The sequence below is a fragment of the Grammomys surdaster genome, unplaced genomic scaffold, assembly GCF_004785775.1.
Source record: "Grammomys surdaster isolate TR1022 unplaced genomic scaffold, NIH_TR_1.0 126278, whole genome shotgun sequence".
Classification (NCBI taxonomy): Eukaryota; Metazoa; Chordata; class Mammalia; order Rodentia; family Muridae; genus Grammomys; species Grammomys surdaster.
The window spans coordinates 4,715,102-4,736,460 of record NW_021621078.1 but is presented as its reverse complement, the minus strand read 5'-3'; the positions used below and the strand labels follow the sequence as shown (position 1 = coordinate 4,736,460).

The window sequence follows — 21,359 nt, the reverse complement described above, 5'->3', positions numbered from 1 at the left end:
ACACACACACACACACACACACACACACACACACACACACACACACAAAACTGCTTGTCTTTTCTTTTAGAAATAATCTCTGAAGCCCAGGTTGGCCTCGAATTCACACCAATGCTCCTACATCTGCTCCCAAGCACTGAAATGACAGGCGTGTACCACCCCACCTGGTGCATGGTCTCTTATTAATTATTGATAATTGCTCAAACTTCATTAACTCGTTTAACAATATCTTGTTTGTTTGAATCAACTTCCTAAGGGCTATGTTCGTAAAGGGAAAGTACCTCGCCTGTTTTGGTCATAACTGTAAACTCCGGGCAGTCTGACCTGTGCAGCTCACACTCATTATCAGCTGAAGCAAAGGATAGCCAATCTACAGGGAACAACTATCTTCCAAGGGCACAAGCTTTTCTGGTGGGCGTAGTTTGGCTGTGGGAGGTGTGTGCCACCATGCCTCCCGCCTAGACCTAAGGACCGGATGCCTGGGCGGGGCATCCAATAGTGGTGCTCTCGCTTCGGGGCGGAGCCAACAGGACCATGATTTCTTGGTCAGAATTGGGACTTATTTTCTTTCTCCCTTAGCATTTCCTCCCCAGCGCCCTGGCTCACCCGAAGGCACCTCTTCCCACCACTCGGATCCGCTCGTACTTCTCCATCTCATTTCTCAGTTACGCTTCTGGAATCCCCGTGCGGCGCGTGCGCGGACCCTCCCATCCGGGAGCTCCTCCTCCTGGCTGTAAAACTTTTGCAGGGCGGAGCTGGCGAAACAGGGGCGTCTGCTGAGCCTGGCATCTTTCTCTGACTGTAAACCCAACCTAGAAGCCAAGTCGTGTTTCCCCAACGAGGAATCAGAGAATAGTCATTCTTGGTTTCTTGACGAGTCCCTCAGTGCTCAACACAGTACCAGCTACCTTGCACACGCGTGACTTGGGCACAGGTAGGGTGGAGCGATGAGGCGCCCACTTAAGTTGCACCGCAAAAACAAGAGTGTCCCTTCAAAGGTCTAATGCGAGTGAAAAGCTTAGATCGATCCAGTACCCACTGTCCAAGAGGAGTGGCACTACTTCAGAAAGATAAAGGGAACCGAGAGGCCGCTCTGTGTGGGGCGGGGGGGGGGAGTGGAGTTGTTTGGCGTTTACCGAGGGAGGGACCGGGAAAACCCAAGTTGGACAAACTGATTCACCTGAAGAGAACGTGACGTGTCTCTCTCGGTTGTAACAACTACTGAGCACTGTACTCTCTGCTTCTCAGAACCCAGCACAAAACGCTGCCTAGGGGGACTCGGTCCTTTACCCAAAACCTCTAGCGTCATGGTAAGGGAAAACCAGAGAGGATTCTACACCTCTGTCCAGAAATAGTGGGCTGGTTAGTATCACTGCTAAGAGTTTTGACCAGGATGAATTACATACAATCCTGACTTCTTGCCGCCTGCTGTTCTAAGAGAGTTATAAAATTCCAGTATTCAGGAGGTGGTCCTTAGCTAAGTTCCAATTTCTGAATGGGCGAGGAAAGCAAGATAAGGGGTGTTTATTTTTTTGTCCCCGCCCTGCCCCAAACTAGCCTACGTGGAATGACCGGTGGGAACCTGCGGTCACTGGCTCAGGCCGGAGTCGGCTGGTGAACAGGTTTCCCAGTTAGCAAAGAGGGAGTGAAGCGGGTAAAATGCTTACCCAAGACATTGCATCGTGCTATCACTTAGTAACCAAATGGGCCTTGAGTGACCCTGAAGACCCATGGGAGTTAATGTGTAATCCTGGAACCATCAGGGAAGGCAGCAAACACCCAAAAGGCTTAGGTGCCTGGGTGTCTGCTCTTGGGTTTCTGTTTTTCCCTCCCTCTTGAAACACCGTTTTCCTAGTCCCCCCTTTTTGCCCGCGTCGTCCATTTCCACCTCCCAAAAGCACACACCCCTTCACTCCAGCACCGCCTCTGGGCTCCTTTTCCTCCGGGTCGGCTGATCCCGCTCCACAGAACAACTGCCTGCCTTACCCTCTGAGTGGAGGCGGGCTCGGATCCGGCATCACAGTGGGGACAGACTGACACCTAGTGGCCAAAAGCCGCAACTACTCCAGGCCGCTGCCCAGGAAAGAGGGTCACCCCAGCTGTCTGGGCAAATCCGCAGCCTTCCCCGCCCCAGCCTCCAAGGAGCCAGAAAAGGGTTGGGACTGTCTGAGGGAGGACTGTGACAACCGCTATGCTCCAGGAGCCCAAGAATGGTGGGGAGGAGTGGGGTGATGGTGGGTGACTCAGTTCCTAAGCACCACTCGTGCGGGGCGCGGGAGAGGCAGGTGAACTCGATCCCGGTCCGAGAGAGGAATCGAGTCTGGGCGGAGCCGTGGTCTGAGGCGGCGCTCCTGAGCCCCCAGGATCAGGCTTTAGCAGCCCCGGCTGTGTGATGGTCCCGCCCAGCTCGGTCCTGAAGAGTTGGGAGAGGAGAGTTCTCGCAGTACCCGCCCAGGGTGTGGGAGCCAGTGGCGGCCGAAAAAGTCGGGGAGAGGGCTAGCGGGGCCGTACGCACGAGGGCGGCCGAGGACGCCTTCGGATGTCGGGAGGCGCCAGACGGGGGTGCCTCAGCAGCGATGGCGGGGACAGCCCCTTCGCGCACGAAGTCGGCGGGATCCGGGCGGAGCCCTGGGGGACGCGGGGCTCGCGCCCTCCTCGCGGCAGAGGCGCCCGAGGGGCGGGGGCAGGCGGCGGGGCGGGGCGGGGGCGCGGGCGGTAGGGGCGGGCAGAGGCCTCGCCGGGAGCGCGGGGAGGAGCGAAGGGGCCTTGAGGGCTCCGCGAAACTGTGGGGCCGGCGGCCCGCGGCAGAAACGATTGTGGCGCGCTGGCCAGAGACGGAACGGTGTTCCCAGAACTGCCGGGGGAGACGGCTTAAAAGGCGGACAGACAGACGGCAGGGAGGGCCAACATGCCCCTACTGTTGCACCCCGCCTGGCCGCTGCTCCTGGGCGCCACGCTGACCTTCCGGGCACTCAGGCGCGTGCTCTGTCGCCTGCCCCTGCCTGCACACGTGCAAACCGACCCCCTGCGCACCTGGCGTTGGCACAACCTACTCGTCTCCTTCACCCACTCCATTGTATCGGGGATCTGGGCACTGCTGTGGTGAGTGAACAACCCGGGGTAATGAGATGGCCGTGGGATCTTTCGCGGGGTGCTCGGATTGGGCTCCCTGTTGCTATTCCCATCACTCATGGGTGAACAGACGCCAAGGATCTCACCTGATTCCCTGTTTGGAAAACTACCCAACCAAGAACGGCTGTGGGAAACCCAAGGTACCTGGGCTTTGGCCAAGTCCCTCCTTATTCTCCAATCAGCCAATAGTAGGCACCCAGAGCACCCTGGGACTGGCAAGACTGTTGGGGGAGGCGAGGGTCCTCGGGGAAGCTGCAACCGCAAGGAGAACATCCCTTTTCTCTATTCCAGCATATGGCAAACCCCTGAAATGCTGGTGGAGATTGAAATGGCGTGGTCAGTTTCTGGCTATTTGCTTGTTTGCTTCTCTGCAGGTAGGTTATGCCCAAGAAGGTTAAGATTAGGTTGGAAGATAGTTTAAAGTGTTCAGTCTTTTCCTCTTTCCCAACCCCTCCACTAGGATACTTTATCCATGACACAGTGGACATCGTGGTTAGCAGGCAAACTCGAGCTTCTTGGGAATACCTTGTTCATCATGTCATGGTAAGGGAGAACCTGGTGAAGTGATACAGGCAAAATCTTCACAACCCTTTGAGCCAGGGAAGGAGGGAAGCCATCTTAACCCAGCAGTGTCTAGCTTCTAAGTTGCCTTAGATTCTTGTTTAAACCCCCTCTGGGGCCAGCAGAGTGCCTGGGCTTACCTACTGTCTAGGTAAACAGACCAGGAATGTCATACAGAACTAAAAAAAAGTCTCATCCTAGTGAATAAAGAATTCTTAGCAGTAAAAGTTGGCGTCCCTAGATTCTGTCTGATGTGACCTATTTTCAAGTGCCTTTGTTCTGTCCCTCGCCCTCTAGGCTATGGGTGCCTTCTTCTCTGGTATCTTTTGGAAAAGATTTGTTGGTGGTGGCGTCTTAACACTACTGGTGGAGGTCAGCAACATCTTCCTCACCTTAAGAATGATGATGAAGATAAACAATGCCCAGCATCTCCTTCTCTACAAGGTCAACAAGTATGTCAACTTGGTCATGTACTTTCTCTTCCGACTGGCCCCTCAGGCCTACCTCACCAAGTTCTTTCTACAGTATGCTGGCCAGAGGACCCTGGGGACATTCTTGTTGGCCATACTGCTTATGCTGGACATGATGATCCTCATCTACTTTTCCCGCCTCCTCCGTTCTGACTTCTGCCCTGAACGTGCTCCCAGCCACCAACAAAAAGACAAATTCTTGACTGAGTGAGAAAACAGGACCAAGGACTTGTGACAGGGACAGCAAGCACAGCCAACAGCGTTGTAACATAAACTAGGACTCTGCCCCAAGCCTGGGTGTATTGGGGCCAGCCTTTCCACCTTAAGCTTACACCCACACTATTGAAAACACTAATGAAAGCTCTCTGAAGTCCTCTGTTCTTGGGCAAGGGTTGAGGGAAGCAGACCAACCGGTTGGGCATGGTAAATGGGTGAGGACAAGATACTGTCCAAAAGCAGCCAACCCATCCCGCCCTGACAACTCTAAAATAACCCCTCTGCTCTTCCAAACTCTGGTATTGGTTTCACAACAGCCTCTTCAAGGGAAGGAACTCTTGTAAAGCTTGTCCTCTGAGCCTATGATGATGGAGGCATGTACCAGGACAACTAACACCTCATAAATGCCCCCAGTACTGAGCTCTAGCATAGGGGTTGCACCACTGTGTGTCCCATTGCTCAGAGCTGGGAAAGCCCTGGGTTTGAACCCAGCACCCACCCTGTTACCACAGTATGACCGTGTCCCCAGCCAAACCAGAAAGCAACAAATGACAAGCAGCATTATTTATGGTGAAAAAAAAAGTGTATATTTAGAATTAGTCATCTGGACTCAGTTTAGATGATCCCAATCTGAAAAACAAAACAAAAAAGGGAGCTAAATCACCGGAACGGAACTCATGGTTAAGTGAGCTGGGATGACAGAAACAGGGGAGGGTGGGGCTTGCTAGACTGTGGACTGGATGCTTACCTTGTTGGCAACATCCAGAGCATCATAATCAGGAGCCAAGCGGACATATGCTTTCTTCTCTCCATCAGGCCTGTGTGGAGAAGGAAGCCTCAGAGTTGGACTTTCACAACCCCACCCCTTCCCACATCCCTCCCATAGTCCTCTGGGGCATCAGTGGTTCCTTTGTTGGTGTCATTATTTTCCAAACGTTTGAGTTTTCCATCATCTGCAGAGGGGGCTAAGAGTCACCATGAAACCATGGTATTTTAAAGAAAACCCATACAAGCTTTCTGATTTCTGCCTGGCCCCACTCACCTTATCAAGGTATTGACTTTGGCCACATCAATGTCATAGAGTTTCTTCACGGCCTGTTTGATCTGGTGCTTGTTGGCCTTGACATCCACAATGAACACAAGTGTGTTGTTGTCCTCTATTTTCTTCATGGCTGACTCAGTGGTCAGTGGGAATTTGATGATAGCATAGTGGTCAAGCCTAGGGGAGATAGGGATTAGCTACCCTGGCACCAGTATCCAACACATGCTTTACTTTAGAATAAGGTGCATCAGACAATCGGATCAAAATCATCTCTATCAGACTTTGGTCGCTGAATAATGTCATCACATGCACCTGAACCCCAAGGGGCTCAACTTCCCATTTAGAGCCAAATCCTGTGTATTCTCTTGACTAAAGAATCAAGTTTAACTCATGCATTTATCCACTGGAGTTCCACATTTACTATGAGACCAGATCAAACAAACAACAAAATAAAGAGAAAACAGTGCTCAGTTGCTAGAGGTCAGCCACACTCTGGAACTACTCCAGGGCCTTACACTGCAGCACAAGCTAGCCTGACATCCAAGAGCAGCACCTTTAACACCCACACCCACCCTTCTGGTCTAAGACTGGGTCCCAAAGATGACCTTGGTCTTCTAACAGGGTAACCACCAAATGATCAATGCAATGCTGGAGACTGATGCCAACAGTAACTCTAACATAACACTTTTCCAGTAAGCACATTCTTCCTTTGAGTGGTGTTAGAATTTGGTCAATTAAAAGTGCATTTCATAACACCATTTGAAGGACATCACTCCCCAGGTCGACAACTTAATCAACCAACAGCAAGCCATCAACACTGATGTGTTCTTTCCAACAAGTGCCATGGCACTTGGAAACAAGATAAGCAACATCTCTTTGAAGTCAACTTTTTTTTTTTTTTTTGGTTTTTTGGAGACAGGGTTTCTCTGTGTAGCCCTGGGTGTCCTGGAACTCATTTTGTAGACCAGGCTGGCCTCGACCTCAGAAATCCGACTGCCTCTGCCTCCCAAGTGCTGGGATTAAATAAAGGCGTGCGCCACCACTGCCCGGCCTGAAGTCAACTTTCAAACACTGATTACACATAAATAATTAACTTAAAAAAGACCTCACACTTCCACCAGAGCAGCTCCTTGGACAATTATGCGCTTTATAAGGGAAGCTATTGGGTGGGTGATAGATAAATCAGGAACTCTAATGCCCTAATGCTAGTGGGTATAAGGTCCGTACTGACTTGTTTCTCCTTGGTGCACTTTTCCGAGGATATTTTGGCTGCCTCCGGAGCCGCAGTGTCTTGGGCCGCCGGAAGGTGGGTGACGTTCGGATCTTCTTCTTTTTGTGGCTGTGGACGCCTTTCAGCACTGCCTTCTTAGCTTTCAAGGCCTTCGCTTTGGCTTCGGCTTTGGGAGGGGCAGGAGCTGGGAGAGAAGGAAATAAAATTAGTGTGGCATTCATAGAATGATCCCTTCCGACGGCCCTGTCAACACGTGCATCAGTGGTTCCTTTGAAGACATCACGGGTCTCAGGAGACTAAGTTTTTTTTCCATCATATGCACGATACCGCAGGCAAAGATAGTTAACCCGTTGTAACATCCCGTTGGTGCGTATAATCCCATTTAACGTGGAAAAAAGCCGTATAAGGACTACTACTAATTCCTCCGTTTGGAGACACGGAGCGCCACCCTGTGGATGTTAAGTAGCTTCCCAAAGTCAAATGCTTGGCTATCCGTGGCGGCCGATATCGGCCGGGTTGCCAATCCCCTTCACTTGAATCAGCCCATGCGGCTTGGCGCACGAGGTTCTCATACACGGCAGTCAGGCCTAATCGCGACAGTAGCTACAGAACAAGACACACACGGCTTAGCCGGGCATTCGTCTTCACCGTGAGCTCGCACTGCGGGTAACCAAGGCCGACCTGAAACATTCCCATACCGCGACATACCTTCCTTCTTCGCTTTCGGCGCCATCTTGGCGAAAAGGGTTGCCCAGCCCAATTCCCATGAGCTTATAGAATGAAGTCTCATGAAATCTCGCGATAGCTTATACATAACACTGATTGGATGAACAGCAGTATGGGGCTGCCTGGGAATTGCAGTTCCATTCAATTTCCTAGAGCCAGAGACCAAGTATGCGCCACCTTTCCCTTCGAGAGGCCCTAAGGCTTCTTGGGAATTGTAGTTTTTTGGTTTGATTTTTCTGACAGGGTTTTTCTGGAGAATTGTAGGTTTTGTTTTTTGTTTTTGTTTTGTTCTGTTCTGTTTTTTGTTTTGTTTTGAATTGCTCTTCCTTTCGAGACAGAGTTTCTCTCTGTAACAGTTCTGGAACTCACTCTGAACTCACTGAGATCCACCTACCTCTGACTACTAAGTGCTTGGATTAAAGACCTGTGCCAACACCACATGGCCTGAGTTGTAGTTTTAAAAAGATACAAGTGTACCAGGCAGTGGTAGTGCACGCCTTTAATCCCAGCACTTGGGAGGTAGAGGCAGGCGGATTTCTGAGTTCGAGGCCAGCCTGGTCTACAGAGTGAGTTCCAGGACAGCCAAGGCTATACAGAGAAACCCTGTCTCGAAAAACCAAAAAAACAAAAAGCAAGTTTATTCCCCTAGGTCTAGAAAGTGGATGGTTATAGCATCTGGTGGTTGCCTTATGGTCCTTACTCTTGCACTTCTTGGGCAATTTCCAGCCTTAGGGAAGAGGTTTGCAGTGTAAGAAGCCAATAACACTACCAACTGGGAAAAATACAGTTTAAGGGGTTAGAAGGACGTTCAGCACTTAAGTTCATGTACTTCTCTTTCAGAGGACCTGCGTTGGATCCCCAGCAGCCATACCTCTGTGGACACCTCTACTTAGGTGCACATACCTGTACACAAACATATTATAAAGGATTTTTAAGCCAAACGTGGATTGTACACACCTTTATTCCCAGCAGTTCAACCCCAGATTAGCCTACATAGCAAGTTCCAGGACAGCCAAAGGTACATAGAGAGATCCTGTTCAAAGAAACAAACAAAAGCAAAACCCATGGAAAATAATTTAAATACAATTTGTAGCCTGGTGTGGTGACACACACCTTTAATCTCAGCAAAAGGAAACAGATGCAGTCAGGTCTCTGTGAGTTCAAGGTCAGCCTGATTTACATGGCAAAATACAGGTTAGTCAGATATCTGTAGTGAGACCAGTCTTAAAAAGTAGGTAGATCAATAGATAGATGGGTAGATAGATGGGTAGATAGACAGATAAATAATAGAAGCCCTATGTAGGCCACATCTATAATTCCAGTACTCAGGAGACAGGAACATTGACACAAAGTCAAGGCCAGCTTGTGCTACACAGTTAAGTTCCAGACCAGCCAGCACTACATAGTGAGGCTGACACAAACAGATAAACAAAATACAAGTAAAATTCAGTTTGCCTAACTAGCAAAGATGAAGGAAAGCTGTGCAGTGTTAGGACAGGATTTTCTCCAGCTTTTCCATATGACACCTGTGGGAAACTGAGGCTGCAGAGCTGAATCTGATTCAGTTACTACCACAGTGATTTGGTGGCAACAAAAAAATTGAGTGTGAGATGGGGAAGAAATCCAGGGCTGGGCAGTGGTGTCGCACGCCTTTTAATCCCAGCACTTGGGAGGCAGAGGCAGGTGGATTTCTGAGTTCGAGGCCAGCCTGGTCTACAGAGTGAGTTCTAGGACAGTCAGGGCTAGAAACTGTCTTTTTTTCTTTTCTTTCTTTCTTTTTTCTTTTTTTTTTTTGGTTTGATTTTTTTTTGTCTTGTTTTTTTGTTTTTTTTCGAGACAGGGTTTCTCTGTATAGTCCAGGCTGGCCTCGAACTCAGAAATCCACCTACTCTGCCTCCCAAGTGCTGGGATTAAAGGCGTGCACCACCGCCCAGCCTGGTTTGGTTTTTCAAGACAGGGTTTCTCTGTGTAGCCCTGGCTGTCCTGGAACTCACTCTGTAGACCAGGCTAGCCTCGAACTCTCGAACTCAGAAATCCACCTGCCTCTGCCTCCCAAGTGCTGGGATTAAAGGCGTGCACCACCACCACTCGGCTGAAATCCTGTCTCAAAGAAAAAACAACAACAAAACAAAACAAAAAAACCAAAAAACAAACAAAAAAGAAAAAGAAAGAAAGAAAGAAAGAAAGAAAAGAAATCCAGAAGAGAAGAGCTACAAAAGAGCTATGCATAGAGACACAGACATACACAGAGGGAGAGAGTGTGTGTGTTTGTGTGTGTTTTCCAAATAAATTTTAAAGAAAATTGTGGGTTCAGGTAGTGGTGAAGCATGCCTTTAGTCCTAGCACTTGGGAGCCAGAGGCAGGCAGATCTCTGTTAATTTGAGGCCAACCTGGTCTACAAAGCAAGTTTCAGAACAGCCAGGGCTATACAGAGAGAGACCATGTCAACAACAACAACAAAAGGTTTTTCTAGCCGGGAGGAGCCAGAGGCAGGCAGATTTCTGAGTTTGAGGCCAGCCTGGTCTACAGAGTGAGTTCCAGGACAGCCAGAACTACACAGAGTAACCCTGTCTCGAAAAACCAAGAAAAAAAAAACCAAAAAAAAACAACAACAAAAAAAAACCAAAAGGTTTTTCTAAATGTGTTTGTGTGTGTGTGTGTGTGTGTGTGTGTGCGTGCAAGCATGAATATACCCTACATGTAAGTAACACAGATGCCAGGTTTCAGATATCCTGGAGCTGGAGTTACTGGTGGTCCTGAACCACTAGGTGTGAGTGCGGAGGACTGAACTCAGATCCTCTGTCAGAACACACACATACTATGAACTGCTGAGTCATTCTCCAGCCCCTAATATTTAAAACAACTTTATTCTATGTGTATGAGTGTTCTGCCTGCATGTAAGTCATGCATGCCTGGTGTAGGAGGGAAGGAGAAGAGCATGTTCAGTTCCGTGGAACTGGGGTCACCCGTGGAAGCAGAACCCCTGATCTGTATAAGAGCAGCAAATGTTCTTAATTCTGGAACTGTCTCTCCAAACCTAATCATCATCTTCCTCTCCCTCTGTCGTCCCCCTCCCTCCTCCTAGTAGTTCCCGAGACAGGACCTCACAACACAACTCTGGATGACCTGGAGCTCTTTAAGTAAATCAGGTTGGCTTCAACCCCATAAAGATCTACCTGCTTCTGCCTCCAAGTGCATGGGTAGGCCATCACACCCGGATTTTATTATTTTAAGACAAAAGTCACACTCTGTAGCTCAGGCTACAGAGTCCTCCAGCCTCAAGAGTGTTGGGACCACAGGTGTGAGCCACTATGCTAGACTTCAATAATGATTTTTAAGTAGTTCTAGCCACAGTTGAGACAGAAGGTGATTTCTCTTGGATACCCTAGCTTTTCCTGTGAATAATTTCTTTCTTTCTTTTTCTTTTTCTTTTTTTGGTTTTTGAGACAGGGTTTCTCTGTGTAGCCCTGGCTGTCCTGGAACTCACTCTGTAGACCAGGCTGACCACGAACTCAGAAATCCACCTGCCTCTGTCTCCCAAGTGTTGGAATTAAAGGCGTGCGCCACCACCCGGCTAGTCTTCCCTACCTAATACTGTGTTCCACCCATTTTTGTACCTTCAAATTTAGCTCCAAACATATAAACATCTATCAGTGTCTTCTTCGTGCTCGTGGTGTGTGTGTGTGTGTGCAAAAAGGAAAAGTTGTTCTGGTTTTGACTGTTCTAATCCGGCTAGAAAATGTACAGCCGTATTAGAAGGGGGCTCTACAATCCCATAGTGGTGATCAGGACAAAAGACGAATTTTCACAGTCTACCTAACACTTCTTTCTCCTTCACGGAAGGAGGCTCGACGGGAGAAGACAACGGATCTGGACGCCTGGTCCTTGGTGGACACCTGGTTCAGATCTTGACATCCCCTTTAGGCTCTCCCTCTCGCCCCTTAGGGCAGAAAGGCGAGCAGGGGCAGACTCTATGAGTCATGTGCCAGGCCTGGAGTCATGGAGGGAAGCACCGCCTCTCCTTGGGCCCCTTCTCTCCCCCTTTTCTCCTCAGCGGCTCCGGGTCTTGCCAGATGCTGCGCTACAATCAAGGGTTCCCGAGCACCAGTTCCGTTGGGTAAGGGGTCCTGAAGAAGACGCGGCTCCAACAGGGAGATGGAGGGGAGAGAGACTTAGGGGATCCCAGTCTGGAAAGGCTCCAGCCTGGGTGGAGGCGGTTCTGGTATTGAGTAGGGCTTCTGGAGATCGGGCAGCGCGCGGGGAGGAGAGGCGAGGAGAGGAGAGGAGGGGGTTGGCGAGGGCCGTGGTGAGGGCGGCTGCAAGCCCGGGAGCGACGGGGTGCGGGGCAGGGGGCGGCCCTTCTCCAGGAATTTCCGGGGATCGTGTTACAGCGTTCACGGAGTGGGAACGGAGTGGGACGGCAGGCCTCGCCGCGCGTCCGGGGCCATCGCCCCCTCCTCTCACCGATCGTGGGCGACGGCAGTGCCGCCCCTGCGCGCAGTGACCCCGTGTGGCGGGGCGGCCCCGCGCCCCCAGGCCGCTCTGTTATGGTAGGGCCATCCCAGCCCCGAGTTGTCGTCGGGTCTCCGTCGGTTATCGTAGGAGCTATCCGACCCCGTGTCATTGTAGGGTCCGCGCGGACCCGGGCTCCCCGGGACGCGACTCCCCGCCCACAGCTAGCGGCCGGGGGATCTCCCCGCCCCCGAGTGGTCTTCGGGACGCCCCGGGCTCGAGTGATTGTGGGCTCTCCCAGACCCGGGGTGATTGTTTCATCCCCTTGGCCCGCGGTGGTGGTAGCGTCTCCAAGGCCGAGGGCTCCCACAGGCTCTCCGTGGCCCCGGGTGATTGTCGGTACCCCGCGGCCGCGGATAATCGTCGGGTCCCCACGGGTCCCGGCTGCCAGGGCGGATCAGGCCTCTGCGCCTTCCCGGGGAGCCCCGCAAGGCCGCAGACGAGATGAACATTTTGGCGCCCGTGAGGAGGGACCGCGTCCTGGCGGAGCTGCCCCAGGTAGGCACTAGGGCCACGTCGGGCCTCTGGCTGTTGCAGAGTGTGGGCGGGGAGAAGGTGGCACCCAAGCAGTTGGATTGGGCCCAGCCCTGCAAGGCCCGCTGCTCCTGGGTGGTCCGCTTCCCACCCCACCCCCAACCCGGGGCCGCTTGGCTATGGCACAAAAGTTCCATTCTCACCATGTCCCTCTCAGTGCCTGAGGAAGGAGGCCGCTTTGCACGTGCGCAAAGACTTCCACCCCCGCGTCACTTGCGCCTGCCAGGAGCACCGGACAGGCACCGTGGGGTGAGTTAGGGACACCCCTAACTAAAAAAATACTCAAGAAACTTTGAAATCATTCACCACTTTGAGGCTACATGGTTATGCCTCAGTTCAGATGTTCTCCCGGTTTCCTCCCATTGAGGTTGTGAACCTATGGAGAAGGCATCCAACATGGGGGAAGTCACACTACCCATAGAACCTTTAGTCTGGGGGCGGCAGGTGTATCTGAAAGAGGCAGGAGGAGAGACAGACAGACAGAGAGAGAGAGAGACAGAGAGACAGAGAGACAGAGTGAGCGAGCGTACTTGTCTAACATGTGCAGAGCTCTGAGCCATCCCCAGCACTACACGACCTCCTCCACCAACACGCCAGAGAAATAAGTCTGAAAGTCCCTAATGTTGAACACTACTCCCCAGTACATCTGTGCAGGACCTTCCAGGCTTCCAGGGAGGCCTGCCTATCTATGGTAATGTACCTTAGTTCATATGGACTCCCTCTGTCCATCCACTCTTCTGTCCAACAGATTTAAGATATCCAAGGTCATCGTTGTGGGGGACCTATCTGTGGGGAAGACCTGTCTCATTAATAGGTAACAGGGTACTGGAGCTTGGCTGGGCAAGGGCACAGCTGGATCAGTCTTAACAAGGTGGGCGGGGCTACAGGCTACTTGGTGTCTCCTTAGGTTCTGCAAAGACACCTTCGATAAGAATTACAAGGCTACCATCGGAGTGGATTTTGAGATGGAACGATTTGAAGTCTTGGGTGTCCCCTTCAGTCTCCAACTGTGAGTCTCTCTTCCGTCCCTTTCCAGCTAGCCTGTCACCCCATTCTGCACACCCTATTATCTGGGTTCTGCTCTCCTTTCTTCCAGATGGGACACAGCTGGTCAGGAAAGATTCAAGTGCATCGCTTCCACTTACTACCGAGGAGCACAAGGTAGGGATTTGGCTCTGTAATGCAGGCAGTCTAAGAGCACACTAATCTAAGGAGAGCTGGTGGGGAGGGGAAAGGAGCAAAAGGCATCCGGCTGTCTTCCTATCAACCTGCAGTTGTATCTGTCACTCTTTCAGCCATCATCATTGTCTTCAACGTAAATGATGTAGCATCCCTGGAACACACCAAGTATGTGAAGAACAGGATGGGAAGGTCCAGGGAGGGTTTAGAAAAGGCGATCAGGAAAAGAGAGTGTGTCTAAGGGCTGAGCTGACTCTGTAGCTCAGTGGTGGAGACTTGCCAACAATGCATAGGAATCTTGAGATCTATCCTTTGGAGTAATAGAGGTGGGGTGGTGAGAAAAAAGCCAGAGTTAGTAACTGGACATGGGGAAGCTGGTGGATGGGGCCTGTCAGGCTCACTCAGTCCTTACTGCTATCCACCATCCGTGGCAGGCAGTGGCTCGCTGATGCCCTCAAGGAGAATGACCCTTCCAACGTGCTTCTCTTCCTTGTGGGTTCCAAGAAGGACCTGAGTGTGAGTGTGCCAGTGGGGGACCTTCCCACCTTGGTGAGGGGACCCACCCCCAGTCTGACTCTGATCTTCCCACAGACTCCTGCTCAGTATTCCCTAATGGAGAAGGACGCCCTCAAGGTGGCCCAAGAGATTAAGGCTGAGTATTGGGCAGTGTCTTCCCTCACTGGTGAGTTGGGGACTCCAGCCTTCTGCCATGTGTGTCTGCCTACCTCTCTGCTCACTCCTGCATCTGAGCTGGGTCCAGTGTTCTAGTGTTCCCCTGAGTTTTCTGCTCCTCATGTCAGGTGAGAATGTCCGGGAATTCTTCTTCCGTGTGGCAGCGCTAACCTTTGAAGCCAATGTCCTGGCTGAGCTGGAGAAATCAGGGGCTCGACACATTGGGGATGTCGTTCGTAAGTGCTTACCTGGTTGACGGTTGCAGATAGCAGGGGGGAGGTGAGTGTACCTTCAATCCCTGGTTCATACATTTCCCATACCTTCTCAGGCATCAACAGCGATGACAAAAACCTGTACCTAACTGCCAGCAAGAAAAAGGCCACATGTTGTCCCTGAGCAGTGAGGTTTGTCCAGAGACTTCCCATTCCTGGGGTGCTGTGCCACCCCCAACTGCTCCAGAATTCAACCCCTGGACATTTGCACTGACTTTTTCCAGACCAAAGAGCTACCCGTTGATGTCAGTGCCCCCAGAGGATGACTGGGACCATGCTAGTCAATTTCCTGCCCCCAGGCACCATGCCAAAGACTGGATGACCCTCTATTTCTCTGGGCTCTCCAGGGTGCCTGATGGCGGGGGGTGGGGGATGTCAGTGTTCTTGCTGCTTTTGCTCAGCCTTCTGGGCCTTTTATGTATGAAAATGCTTAATGATTCCTGCCTTACACTGTGCCTTACACATTAAAATCCGTTATTAGCATCTTCTAGGCTGGAGTCTTTACTAGAGAGGATAGATGTAGGACAAGTAGGGATATGTAGTGAGTGATTTGGGGACTGGAGCCCCTATGGGGATTCTGTCCTTCATTCCTGGCCCCTAAGACAGGGCTCATACTGGCTGGCATCTCAGAGACCAGGTTTTGGAGGACTATCTGTATCTTCCTGATCCTCTTTGGGTTAAAACCCTTTCCTTGCTGTTTTTCTTTTCTTTTTTTCTTTTTTCTTTCTTTCTTTCTTTTTTTTTTTCTTTCTTTCTTTTTTTTTTTTTTAGTTTTTTCGAGACAGGGTTTCTCTGTGTAGTCCTGGCTGTCCTGGAACTCACTCTGTAGACCAGGCTGGCCTCGAACTCAGAAGTCTGCCTGCCTCTGCCTCCCAAGTGCTGGGATCAAAGGCGTGCGCCACCACCGCCTGGTGTTGTTTTTCTTCTTTCCTCTCTGTCTCCCTCTCCCTTTCTTTTGAGGTAGGGTCTCTTTGTAGGCCAGCCTGACCTCAAAATGACCATGTATCTAAGTATTGTATTACAGCATCCCTAGGGAGGTGATCTGTTTGTCCCAGATAGGGAACTGACAATACACCAAAGGATATATATCATCTAAGTCCAATTTGGTGAGTCAGTGAGTTTAATTGGGTTACGTACAGGGGTATGGGCAAGGGGTTGCTTACAGAAGCAGAAATGACTCAAAGACAGCTGCATCACCCAAAGCCACTCCAGTATGAGTGACAGCTTATGAAAGCTTGAAATCTGGAACACACCGCACAGCCTGCAGGAAGCTGGACAGTTAGAGGGGCTTCCAGACAGCTCAGCTTGTCTGAGAATGTCTCTCACGCAGTTCTGACTGCTTAAATAAATATACTTGGGAAAGGAGGAGCCTAGTACTTCTGCCCAGTTTCAGGGATTTCCCGGAGCCTTTGACTTGTTTACCTCCTGAGCTTAAAGAGCTTTCTTGAAGGATGGAATGTTTGATCTCCCTGTAGAACATTCCATGTGTTTTAAAGGACTTCTCTCGAAGATGGAAGGTTTTATGTCAAAGGAAATTGCCACATGACACCCGCCCCCTTCCTCAGGCTCTTAAATCATTCCTGCCCTCCCCCTAACCCACCTCCCCATTCATAATGCTCCCTGAGCCTTGGAGGAGGTAAATTGAAGTCTGACTATGATCATCTAACTCTGGTGGGGTAGCCTTTTTATTTACCCCCATATTTCAGAGTGTAGCTGGTGGTGAGTCTTGGCAGTATTTCTTTTGCTATAACACACACATGGGGAAAAGGCAGGAAATGACCTATGGCCATAAGTACAGATGCGGAGCAGCAGCTTAGCTGGGACATTATCCTCATTTGTCAGACCAGTGGCTGTTATCTTTACACCAAGGCCTACGACTTCTCTGGCCACAGGTTTTGTCTAAGGCACATATTAGATGTGAATTTTCCTTTTTGGAGGAGGCTTTGCTTAAGCTCAACTTTGTTTTATTCATAATGGCTTGTGTCACTACTGCAGTAGCTGACACAGCTTGGGTGACTTTTCCATCATGAAACATGAAGAATCCATAGCTGAATAGGACTTTAGGCTATTATCCTCCCCAGAAACCCTTCATTGCACTTTCTGATACTACAAGAGCTAGGCCACTGGTAGGGACACTTCTGGCTCAGTCCTAGACAAGTCCTGTAACCAACACATACGACATCATTAACAACAGGGTCTTCCCATTCAGTTTTGGAATGTCACTGACAGCAATGGTTAAACAGTCCTGCTGTTCTAGAAGCTTCTCCAACTCTAAGGAAGTAACCCACCCCTACCACTAGGGGTTTATATTTATTTTTGAGACAGGGTTTTATGGTCAGCCCCAAGTGACCTGAAACTCAGAGATCTGCCTGCCTCTGCCTCCCAATAAAGGCACATAGGCACATGCCACCACACCTGGCTCCCCCCCCCCTTTTTTTTTCCGTTTGAGTCATAGCCTTGGCTCTCCTGGAGCTTACCATGAAGACCAAGCTGGCCTTGAACTCAGAGATCGATCTACCTGCAAGTGTGTGGATTAAAGGCAAGCACCACCACTCCCGGCCTATCCTCTGCTTTTTTGAGGCACACCTATGCTGGCTTTGGAAGCTGCTTGGAGGGAAACTGAGAGGTGTGCTGCGTGGGCTATCTGTGAAGCGGTTCTCATTCACACCGTCTTGTAACTGTATCTGTGGGTTGTGTGTAGACTTTTGGCATCATTTTGTGTGATACAGGAGTGAAGTGTGGATGCTGTGTTTGAGCAATGTGAAGGTTTCCTACTGGGGTGGGGTTACCACTAATGTAAGTCAGCTTACCCTCTGGACAGGAAGACAGGGCAGTGTGGGGCCGAGGACCAAGTGGCCTATGGGATTGGGAGGAAACCTGAAGGGTAGAGCTGAGGGGGATGGGTCTGGTGGTCCCTGGTTAGGGGGGGTTAGGTTGTACCATATACAGTGGAGGAGAGATTTCTCACCAAAGTGACTCGAAGCCAGGATACCCGCAAGGCCACACACTGGTCCCGGGCTGACATCTGGAAGGCGTGGCTGTCCTGGTGTCAGGCCTTGAGTCTGGAAGGGGCGGAGCCAGTACCTGCTGTGGGCGGGGCTCTGGGCTAGGGTTTTTTCTAGTAACAAGAACCAGCGAGGAGCTAAGTGTGGGACTGAGTGCTGGGTCTGTAAGGTAAAGGCAAAAGTAGGTACTGGCGTTAAGGGTGTGACGAAGGGACCTGGAAGGAGCTGGAGATCCCGTATGAAGAACACGACTGACGCTTACATCCGGGCTGAAAGACGGGAGGGGGGGAGGCAGGCGGGGGGTTGGGCAAGCATGAGGCGGAGCTAGGGGCTGGACTGGAGTTTACAGCTGGGCCAGGGCTCCACCAAGCTGAGGTTCAACGTTGAACTCTGCGAGGTAGAGTCCTGTGGAAGAACTGGGCTGACAGCGATGTGGGTCAGGACGACACTAACGATTAAAAGATGGACTGAGGAAAAGTCTGGCCGCAAAATTGAGAGAACCGAGAAAACTGGTAAGGGGCGGGGCAGAAGAATGGGGGCGTGGCTGGGCGTGGCTCTGGAAGTTTGCTCGCCTTCGCTTCCTCCCAAGCCCAGGCACAACCTTTGAGCTTTAGCCTGCAACCTGGGCTGCCGCTGCCCCAGAAGCGTTAGGGTTGGCTAGAACCCCTGGCCCATTGCTCATCTGGGTGCCGGCACTGGGCGGTCAGTTCCATTGACCTTGAGGGTGGAAAAGAGTCTGAGTATTCCACAAGTGACATCATAATCACCTCCAAGTGCCTAGCTGGGAGACATTTTCCAGAAGAGGACTCACTGGCTCTCTCTTGCAGTCTCCTCTTTCTTTGTTTCTTTTTTTCTTCCCTCCACACACCTTCTTTTGGCTGCTCTAGTGCCTGTCCTCTGGGCCTCAAAGGAGGGGAGGGGTTTCACAGGATAAGGAGGATCCTCTCTCTACAAATGTTCATGACAGTGCGTTTTGAGTTAGGCCCCTGCTACCTGTCCCAAGGAAGAGACCACATGCTTTTCTCTTCCTTTCAAGCTCTTACCATCTTCATTCTGCTGCAGGAGCTCTGGACTGCTGCCTTGGTCAGCGCTCTCCTCTGTCCTCTTTGGACAAAGGGGCAGACTGTCTTTCTAAATCCCACTTCTCTTTGATCCTTCCTGCTTTCCCTCCCAAACAGCTGATGCTGTCAACATCTATTAGGGGTATTAGTGGAAGACAAACAGGTTTCAGCCCTGCATAAAGCCTGCTATAGTGACAGGAGGAAAGAAATCCAGCACAGTTTGATCTTGACCGAGGCACAGGCCCTTACTGGAATACTTTAGGATTCAAGCTCCACAGGAGAGGCTGTGCATCAAGATGAAAGGAAATCAGAAATGAGGAATCAGCAAGGTTGGGGATTAAAAGCAAACGTGTTGGGGGATGGCAGCTGGATGAGGAGCTAAATGTAGCTTTAGGACTTGGCCTTGGAGTTGTGGCACAGGGCACTTGGCTTATTTTATGTGTCTCCTTGGCCAGCAAAGCACATGGACTGGAAAGCCAAGACCAGCTTTCCTGCCTCTGCTGTTACCTTTCATCCTGAGCAAATTACTTAGTCACTCTGGGTCGGGTCCCTCGATAAACAATTTAGAATCAATGTCGTACTTTAAAAGCCCACTGTAGGGTCTGGCATTGTGAAAGTGTACATCATGGGAGTTTATCTCCCCTGTAATGCTGGCAGAAGTGCTGAGGACTGGGCTCGAGCGAGCTTACATGTAAGAGTGCTTGCTTATCCTGTATGAGGCCCTGGATCTGACTTTCTCCACTTCCTCCACAATAGCCTCAGTTAAAATAAAGTGAGCAGAATGACTCACGTCAGTCATTCAGGTACTTGGGAGGCTAAGGCAGGAGTTACCATAAATTCAAGGTCAGCCTGGGCTACATGAATAATTCTAGGCCAGCCTGTGCCTTTGTGAGATGGTCTCAAAAATAAATATGTAAGATGATAAAGCACAGTGCCCAGGTTTGAACCTGAGATTTATGTATTTCAGTGGGACATTGAATTATACGCTCAGTTAGTGGGACATTGAATTATATGCTCAGTCAACCAACAGTGACTGAGCAATTTCCAATGGCTCTGTGCATACAGAGTAAATACAGGAGTGTCACAGTTCTATAACTATGGTAGCAGGTCAGCAGGCACATAAAGCACACAATTCCACTTGGACAGTACTGGTGTTAGTCTGAGACAAAGCCTTGCTGTGTAGCCCATGCTAGCCCTGTCTCTCTCAGCATACCAAGTTCTGGGGTTACAGATGTGTGCCATTAGAAGCAACGGTATTTTCCCAGAGTTGAGCAGGTAAAACTTGGGAGAGAGAGGTGGGGAAACTGACGGTAGTGAGAGGCGGCAAGATCTATCAGTGAGGAAAGATCTAGGTCCCGGCTCCTAAGGGCACAAGAAAAGGTCCACACTTCATTCTGAAGGATGGATAGAAGCCAGGCCTGGTGGCATATGCCTGTAATTCCAGCACATGGCAGGCAGGAGGAAAAGAAGTATAGACCAGTTAGGATTCTATAAATCCCAACTTGGCTGTATTGTAAGTGATAGGTTATTTCTCTGCCACCCATCCAATGAGTCAGTTTAAGTCAGATTAGAATATATTAAAGGCAGGTTTTGTTCTCAGGGAGAATTCACTGGCCCTAAGGATTGAGGCTAGGGGAGATGCCATAGGGGATAAGGGGAAGACAGGGAAGAGAGAGAGAGAGAGAGAGAGAGAGAGAGAGAGAGAGAGAGAGAAGAAGAAGAAGAAGAAGAAGAAGAAGAAGAAGAAGAAGAAGAAGAAGAAGAGAAGAAGGAGGAGGAGGAGGAGGGAGAGGAGGAGGAGAAGGAGAAGGAGGAAGAGGAGGAATACATAGAGAGGAGCCTCTGGGGGAAGGGCACCCAGACCCTGTGCTGGAAAATTTAGGGTGGAGGGCAGGGTATTCCAGGTAGAGACTGAGGGATGCTAGGAGAACTGGAGGCCAGGTCTGCTTTGGTAAGTAAAATGCACCTCAGTCCCTAGTCCCTGGGTCGGAAACCAAACAGTGAAGACTGAAGAAAGGTAGGACCAGAGACGGGGAGACCAGGCAGGAAGTTAGAGCTGTATCCTAGCAAGGTCAGAGAGAATGGAGGTTTAGCTTGGCATTATGGTACAAACCTTTAATTCCAGCACTCGGGGGCAGAGACAAGTAGTCCAGGCCTGCCAGGGTTACACAGTAAGCCTCTACCTCAAAAGCAACAAATTTCTAGTTGAAATGTCTGCTGCTTTCTAAAAAAAATGGATCAGCTACAAGAAATGCACAGGTGGCAGGAGGAAGGATGACAGGTGTGCACAGGACACAGTTTATTAAAGACACTTTGGGAAAGCCAGGCGGTGGTGGCACACACCTTTAATCCCAGCACTTTGAAGGTAGAAGCAGGCAGATCTCTGAGTTTGAGGACAGCCTGGTTTACAGAGCGAGTTCCAGGACAGCCAGCGGTACATAGAGAAACTCTATCTTGAAAATGAAAGAGATTCTGAGTTCAAGGCCAGCCTGGTCTATAGAGTGAGTTCCAGGACAGCCAGGGCTATACAGAGAAACCCTGTCTTGGAAAAATAAAAGAAAAAGAGAAGCCAGGCAGTGGTGGTAGCGCACGCCTTTAATCCCAGCACTTGGGAGGCAGAGGCAGGCGGATTTCTGAGTTCGAGGACAGCCTGGGCTACACAAAGAAACTCTATCTTGAAAAACAAAACAAAATGAAAGAGAGAGGGAGAGAGAGGGAGAGAGAGAGGGAGGGAGGGAGGGAAAGA

At 50.5% G+C, this 21,359-nt stretch overlaps 5 protein-coding genes and 3 non-coding genes across 11 annotated transcripts in view; 3 read left to right on the top strand and 5 right to left on the bottom strand.

Annotated features, from left to right (window-relative positions):
* Positions 1–712, bottom strand: part of Nek8 (NIMA related kinase 8) — an 11,278-nt gene extending 10,566 nt beyond the window's left edge. Inside the window, exon 1 of the mRNA XM_028759441.1 lies at positions 607–712. Within this exon, the coding sequence (XP_028615274.1) occupies positions 607–653 (47 nt within the window). The 5' untranslated portion in view covers positions 654–712. The remainder of the gene's footprint in view (positions 1–606) is intronic.
* Positions 713–2,181: 1,469 nt separating this feature from the next.
* On the top strand, positions 2,182–4,527 carry Tlcd1 (TLC domain containing 1). Of its 4 annotated transcripts, none has more exons than XM_028759372.1 (4): positions 2,182–2,285; positions 3,424–3,506; positions 3,593–3,675; positions 3,991–4,527. In XM_028759372.1, exons 2-4 carry the CDS (start codon positions 3,443–3,445, stop codon positions 4,372–4,374), a joined length of 531 nt encoding a protein of 176 aa, XP_028615205.1. In that variant the 5' UTR covers positions 2,182–2,285; positions 3,424–3,442; the 3' UTR covers positions 4,375–4,527. The 4 variants fall into 4 exon arrangements, with proteins under 4 accessions (XP_028615205.1, XP_028615203.1, XP_028615204.1 ...); XM_028759370.1 differs by lacking the exon at positions 2,182–2,285 and adding an exon at positions 2,704–3,102; XM_028759371.1 differs by lacking the exon at positions 2,182–2,285 and having other exon boundaries at positions 3,110–3,506; positions 3,991–4,145; positions 4,219–4,334.
* Positions 4,528–4,943: 416 nt separating this feature from the next.
* Rpl23a (ribosomal protein L23a) lies at positions 4,944–7,394 on the bottom strand. Its single transcript, XM_028759364.1, has 4 exons — positions 7,361–7,394; positions 6,653–6,836; positions 5,422–5,598; positions 4,944–5,197 (listed from the first exon to the last, which is right to left on the bottom strand). Exons 1-4 carry the CDS (start codon positions 7,383–7,385, stop codon positions 5,104–5,106), a joined length of 480 nt encoding a protein of 159 aa, XP_028615197.1. The 5' UTR covers positions 7,386–7,394; the 3' UTR covers positions 4,944–5,103.
* LOC114613998 lies at positions 5,273–5,338 on the bottom strand. Its single transcript, XR_003710251.1, has one exon. It is a non-coding gene; the product is annotated as a small nucleolar RNA SNORD42 (small nucleolar RNA).
* On the bottom strand, positions 5,663–5,734 carry LOC114614000. Its single transcript, XR_003710252.1, has one exon. It is a non-coding gene; the product is annotated as a small nucleolar RNA Z17 (small nucleolar RNA).
* On the bottom strand, positions 6,906–6,974 carry LOC114613997. The gene has a single exon (XR_003710250.1). It is a non-coding gene; the product is annotated as a small nucleolar RNA SNORD42 (small nucleolar RNA).
* Positions 7,395–11,743: 4,349 nt separating the features above from the next.
* Positions 11,744–15,035, top strand: Rab34 (RAB34, member RAS oncogene family). Its single transcript, XM_028759297.1, has 10 exons — positions 11,744–12,388; positions 12,582–12,673; positions 13,173–13,238; positions 13,332–13,433; positions 13,521–13,585; positions 13,720–13,771; positions 14,038–14,119; positions 14,195–14,285; positions 14,404–14,511; positions 14,604–15,035. Exons 1-10 carry the CDS (start codon positions 12,335–12,337, stop codon positions 14,669–14,671), a joined length of 780 nt encoding a protein of 259 aa, XP_028615130.1. The 5' UTR covers positions 11,744–12,334; the 3' UTR covers positions 14,672–15,035.
* A 2,811-nt stretch (positions 15,036–17,846) lies between these two features.
* The window catches only part of Proca1 (protein interacting with cyclin A1), a 12,331-nt gene continuing 8,818 nt past the window's right edge, over positions 17,847–21,359 (top strand). Inside the window, exon 1 of the mRNA XM_028759375.1 lies at positions 17,847–18,064. Coding sequence (XP_028615208.1) covers positions 17,983–18,064 — 82 coding nt within the window. The 5' untranslated portion in view covers positions 17,847–17,982. The remainder of the gene's footprint in view (positions 18,065–21,359) is intronic.

Bases quoted from the DNA above. Each gene is read 5' to 3' on its own strand.
- Rpl23a (XM_028759364.1), bottom strand. From the start codon at position 7,385: ATGGCGCCGAAAGCGAAGAAGGAAG. The intron at 6,837-7,360 runs GTATGTCGCGGT...CTTCTCTCCCAG, and splicing joins GCCGAAAGCGAAGAAGGAAG to CTCCTGCCCCTCCCAAAGCC. The intron at 5,599-6,652 runs GTCAGTACGGAC...TATCTCCCCTAG, and splicing joins AGTGCACCAAGGAGAAACAA to GCTTGACCACTATGCTATCA.
- Tlcd1 (XM_028759369.1), top strand. From the start codon at position 3,191: ATGGGTGAACAGACGCCAAGGATCTCACCTGATTCCCTGTTTGGAAAA. The intron at 3,507-3,592 runs GTAGGTTATGCC...CCCCTCCACTAG, and splicing joins GCTTGTTTGCTTCTCTGCAG to GATACTTTATCCATGACACA. The intron at 3,676-3,990 runs GTAAGGGAGAAC...CTCGCCCTCTAG, and splicing joins ACCTTGTTCATCATGTCATG to GCTATGGGTGCCTTCTTCTC.
- Rab34 (XM_028759297.1), top strand. From the start codon at position 12,335: ATGAACATTTTGGCGCCCGTGAGGAGGGACCGCGTCCTGGCGGAGCTG. The intron at 13,434-13,520 runs GTGAGTCTCTCT...CCTTTCTTCCAG, and splicing joins GTCCCCTTCAGTCTCCAACT to ATGGGACACAGCTGGTCAGG. The intron at 14,512-14,603 runs GTAAGTGCTTAC...ATACCTTCTCAG, and splicing joins ACACATTGGGGATGTCGTTC to GCATCAACAGCGATGACAAA.